This window comes from Vicia villosa, unplaced genomic scaffold, assembly GCF_029867415.1.
Source record: "Vicia villosa cultivar HV-30 ecotype Madison, WI unplaced genomic scaffold, Vvil1.0 ctg.000076F_1_1_3, whole genome shotgun sequence".
NCBI lineage: Eukaryota > Viridiplantae > Streptophyta > Magnoliopsida > Fabales > Fabaceae > Vicia > Vicia villosa.
The window spans coordinates 143,081-148,424 of NW_026705000.1; the positions used below are offsets into that span (position 1 = coordinate 143,081).

The following is a 5,344-nucleotide window of genomic DNA, read 5'->3' on the forward strand; positions in this document are numbered from 1 at the left end:
AAATATCTTTTACGAAGAGTTCTATTGAGTTTAAAAAATCAAATAACTTATTAGTTTAGTTCCGATTTGCTGAACGTGTACTAGATATGTTGTCAAATGAGTTTCGGTTTGCAATTTTTTTTCCGAACACTAGAAATACAAATGAGACAAAAAGAGAAAATAAGAAACAAGTGAAACTATTTATATTAGAGCATTTAGGTCAATAAAACGTTTAATGTAGGAGTAGGAAAATAAATAAAGGGTGTATGGGATAAATGTTCTGTTAAATGATAGGCCCGGTAATTTATTGGGCTTAAGCCCAATCTAGTCTACCCGAATAACCAGTAAACAGGCCCACTTCTTCCGAGTTAATTCTGAAACTCGACTCAGTCACTCCGACATTGCGAAGCCAAGCGAAAATGAGAGATGTTAACGGTGACGGTGTTCCGCCGAAAACCGCCACAAGCGCCTCAGAGAAAACCGAAGCCGAAGCTCCGTCAAAAAGAGATTCAAGGAAAACACGAGAAGATTCCGACGTAGAAACAGACTCCAACAGAAAGCACAGAAGTTCTCGGAGAAAATCACGTGACAGTTCGGATTCCGACGGTGATAAACGAAGCAGGAAGAAGAGGAAATCACGTAAGCGATACAGTAGTGATTCTGAATCTGATTCGGATTCTGAAGGTCGCAGGAAGAAGAGGAAATCGCGTAAGCGATATAGTGATTCTGAATCAAATTCGGATTCCGGTTCAGGTTCAGGTTCCGATTCTGAGAGTGACGAGTCCGAAGCGTCGGGTTCGGATTTGGAACACTCGTATTCGGATTCGGAATCGGAGACGGGGAGTGAGGGAGGGAGGAGGGAGAGGAAGAGGAGGGAGAAGAGGAGGAGGAGGAGAGAGAGGGAGGAAGAGAAGAGGAGAAGGAGAGAGAAGGAGAAAAAGAGGAGGAAGAAGGAGAGAGAAGAAGAGAGAAGGAAGAAAGAGAAACGAAAACAGAAACAGAAGAAGGAGAAAAAGGAGAGAGGGAAGAAAGGAGCTGTGACTAATTTATGGGGAAAGTATGGTATTATTAGAGAAACTGATATGTGGTAAGAGATTTTTGCTTTTCCTTTGTGCAATTTCTTCAATTTATAGTTGTTTGTTGATTGAATTGTTAGAGATTAATGTGTTTTGTGGTTGATTGTTGAATTATGTTGTCATGGATGTTGCTTTTTCTTCATTTTTTCTTCATTGTTATGCTGTCGTTTAGATTTTGAAATGCTTGGCCAATGATTTGTTGCATTGATTTTGCAATGTGAGTTATATGTAAAGAAATTACTTGGGTTTGGAATGTGAAAGTGGTTAGGTGAATTGTTATTATTGGATTAGGGTTGTAAAGTTTGATTGAAAGATTTTAGATTGATTGTTGTTGTGCTTTTGAAGATTTGTATGTGAATCATGTGAGATTGGAGATGATACATGGGGTTCTTGGGCCCGCCCCAATGGTAAATATAGGCCGATATTGCGGGCTTTTCCGCCATAATCCGCTTTAGCAGCCCCGCAAAGCAGTCGGTATGGCGGGATTTTGGCTCTCTGCCATCGACAACACTGGCCAGGTCTAGGGAACAAAAAGGTCCACTGCAGATCTGTTGTAGGTTACTTTAATTCGTAACATACACTGGTTACTAACATGGCAGCAACTGCAAGTCTCCAGCTGTTGCATCAACACTTCCATTTAACTCGGTTGACATGATATTATGGTCATATTTTTAATTTGCTAATGGAAGCTTCAATTTATTTTATTAAGATTTCAATTCTCAAATCATGGTATTAATAATAAACAAAGCTTATCCGTTGTGATTAGAAGATCTTGAATATCTACATTCTAAAGGTTGTACTGAAGTAAATATCTTTCTAATTTAAATCATGGTATTAATAATAAACAAAGCTTATCTGTTATGATTAGAAGATCTTGAATACCTACATTCTAAAGGTTGTACTGAAGTAAATATCTTTCTAATTTAAATTTAGTATTAATATCTTATGAACTATGTATCTCAGTATTCCTTGTCTGAGTGATGTTTTGTATATTGCAGGAACAAACGTCCAGAATTCACTGCCTGGTTGGCAGAAGTAAAGCTGGTAATTGTTTTGGTTTGCTCTCTCTATATTAAAATCTAACACTATATTATATATGTCCTGTTCCTTTTACTCTGTAGTCCTCTGTTCAGTCTGCTAAAAATTAAACTAGTTGCTTCTTTACATACATCATCATGGGAGATGTTTTACTTGTTTTCTTCATTCCGGTATATGTTGCTGACATTGAGAAATCAAAATTTTAAAACTCATTAGATTGCATATTTTTCTTGCCTTTTAGACTACATTTCTTGTCGTTTCAAAAGAAGTGCAGAATATCTTTCTTCCTTCATATTTTGGTGTTCAAGTTTACATGGACCACATTTGTAATTTTTCTGTGTTTTAACAGGTGAATATGGAGCATCTGTCTAATTGGGAAGAAAAACAGATGTTCAAAGAGTAAGCACTAAAACTTGCTTCTTAGAAAAAAAAAGCTCCTTTTACTATGTTGATTCTAAATTAATATGTCTATACTTTCTGGTTGTAGATTTATGGAAGACCACAACACAGCTACATTCCCTTCCAAAAAGTAAGCTAAAGCAAAAGTTTAATTTGGTTTTTTGTCCTCATTTTTGTGAATTTGCCGACTACATCCTTGTTCTGCAATGATGAAATGAATTTAAGATCTTGAATGAATCATTTATATATTCATATATGTTGATAAATGGTTTAATGTTAATATATGGCAGGTATTACAGTCTTGATGCTTACTACAGACGTCAAATGGAAAAAGAGATGAAAAAGGGTATTAAAATGGTCAAGGCAAAAGAACGAACTGTTTTCAATGATGAAGAACAACGCAGGTATGATTTTGAATATCCTGCTTTACTATTCTAATCTAAAATTGGTTTTCTATTATTTCAATTTATGATATGATATGCTAGATTCTATAATGACTTGATTCCTCACACTCTGTCAACTGTTTTTCATTGCAAAATTCTAACTTAATAAATTCTTGAATCTTTCATTACTTTTGTGTCGGTATATGATAGCCAAAAACCTTACTGCTCTTCAACTGAAAATCTGGGTCAGCTGTTGACACAAATGTTTCACCATTTCATAATCTTTTTTCATTGAACCCGCAGACAAGAGTTGTTGCAAGCACGTGAAAAACACAAGGAAGAGCAAGTAATAGCTTTGAAGCGCGAAATGGAAAGTGGAATGGTTAGTATATACCAGACAGCCTTCATGCAATCTGAATTCTAATAATTTTGTAAATGAAAAGGTTCTGTTCTCACATTCTTGTGCAATAACTTTGCAGGCTCAAGCAATGAAAGAGCAAGCTCAACTCAGGGAGGAGATGGCTTACCAGTACAAGCTTGGCAACTTTGAGGTAAAATTTACAAATTCAACTCTATTTGGACCTTGGCTATTAGCTTGACCCTCTACTAAATTTGCTGCAATTTTTATCTCTATAGGCTGCTGCTGCAATCCAGAGAAGGTTGGATCCTGATGCTGCGGTGTAGTTGGTGGACATAATTTTTTGCGGATATGAATCAGGCCATAGGGTCTTATGATCATGTTATCAAGACAAATCTCATTTCATGGATATTATGGCCTCGTAGAATATATTGAGCAATGGATGGGTTTTATCTGTTGAAGTAGAAGAGTAAAATATTCAACATTGTGGCATTTTCTACTTGGTTCTATCAGTGCTAATATAGAGGTCTTGCTTTTTGGTGGAAGATTTGAGTTTGTATGTGAGCACAAGCATCTCCAAACTGTCCAAGCTATACATGCAATGAAAAGGGCCATCTTAATCGGACAGATTGATATTTTTTCTGATCCTTAATTCTAATGATGTTTTTGCATGTATTTTTAATTTGAATATATCAAGAGCTAAAACGACAGAGTCTTGTCTGGTCCCAGATTGACATCACTTTTGAGCGGCACATGATACAATTAGGTTGCCCCACATCCATAAAAATTATCATCTATCTATAATCTATATCTATAATAAAAATTAGATTACTCCAAATATAGTTTTTTAAAATGATATCTAAATAAAAATATTATTTTTTTTGGGAATTTTTTTTTTATTGTTGATTTAAATTATTTTTTAATTATTTTTTTTCAATACAAATTGTTTATAAATGGGTTTTTTAATTTGGGCACTTACTCAATTTTATATTCAAAATTTTTATTTATGGTCCTTCAGTTTTTTTACCTGTGCGTACTAGTTAAAACAAAATAAAAATTGAAAAAGTGTTCCTTCTTTTTTCTATCTATTTTTTTAAGAGTTTAATTTATATGCACTGACAATGCAAAATTATTTTACGCTGTCAACCAATAGAAAACAAATAAAGTATTTTGTCATTAAAATAATTTTTAAATTAAAGTGTGATTTATTCTGATATAAAATTGTGATTGGTTGACAGTTATTTTACACTGTTTTTTTTTTTTTTTTTTTTTTTTTAATTTGTTAAAAACCCAGTCATGTGCATGGGTTTGGGTTGTTCAATCTTACAGTTTTTGTTTTTGATAAGGATATTTAATTTGATACTTCATAGAAACAACTGTTTACGATTTGACGTTAATATGTTGTAATTAATATTATTATAGTAATCATAAATAATAATATAAAACAAAGTATCTGCTTCAATGTATGATTTTAATTAAGTACTTATAAGTTCAATAAAAGCACCATTAGTTTGGTTCAGTAAAGCATGTACTTTGTAGCTTAATAGAAATCAACACCAATTTAGTCCATCTAAAACAATTGGCAAGCTAGGAATAAATTAGTGGCATGAAAAAGAAAACAGTTATCATTTGCAGGTAGAGTCACTTTGGTCAAAAGCTTGTTCGAAGAAAATTCACCAGATGTATAGAAGTTTTGTTTAGGGTGAGATCTTGAGAACATGAAGCATATATGCACAATGAATTAAGAGAAAACATTCAAGCCATAAAGTATGGGTTCTGTGTATGAGAAGTCTCGAGAAAATGAACAATGTGTGTTTACTTAAGCTAGGATGGAAGATCAAAAAGGTGATAATTCTTTGTGGTGCCAGATGATGAAAGGGAAATATGACAAAAATAATAATTTGGTGGATGGAGTAGAAGCTAAGGCTAATGATTCAAGTTTATGAAAGACCCTTGTTAGTTTGCGGCTTACAATAAATGACATGATCCATTGGGCGATTGGTACTAGTGTAGTTGAGACCCCTCTCTTCATGCAATGTGTGGTTATGGCATAGCTACACTTGCGCAAGTGTCCATTGTGAAAGCTAGCCATTGAGAAGTGTTTTTCAATA

General features: G+C 34.1%; 1 protein-coding gene across 1 annotated transcript; it reads left to right on the forward strand.

Moving 5' to 3' along the window:
• The first annotated feature begins 338 nt into the window (after positions 1-338).
• Positions 339-3,860, forward strand: LOC131623637 (uncharacterized). The gene is made up of 8 exons (XM_058894642.1): positions 339-1,066; positions 2,054-2,099; positions 2,443-2,492; positions 2,581-2,622; positions 2,783-2,896; positions 3,179-3,257; positions 3,355-3,426; positions 3,512-3,860. The coding sequence occupies exons 1-8, from the start codon at positions 399-401 to the stop codon at positions 3,557-3,559; spliced, it is 1,119 nt and encodes a 372-aa protein (XP_058750625.1). The 5' UTR covers positions 339-398; the 3' UTR covers positions 3,560-3,860.
• Positions 3,861-5,344: the final 1,484 nt, after the last annotated feature.

Bases quoted from the DNA above. Each gene is read 5' to 3' on its own strand.
- LOC131623637 (XM_058894642.1), top strand. From the start codon at position 399: ATGAGAGATGTTAACGGTGACGGTGTTCCGCCGAAAACCGCCACAAGC. The intron at 2,623-2,782 runs GTAAGCTAAAGC...AATATATGGCAG, and splicing joins GCTACATTCCCTTCCAAAAA to GTATTACAGTCTTGATGCTT. The intron at 2,897-3,178 runs GTATGATTTTGA...TTGAACCCGCAG, and splicing joins AATGATGAAGAACAACGCAG to ACAAGAGTTGTTGCAAGCAC.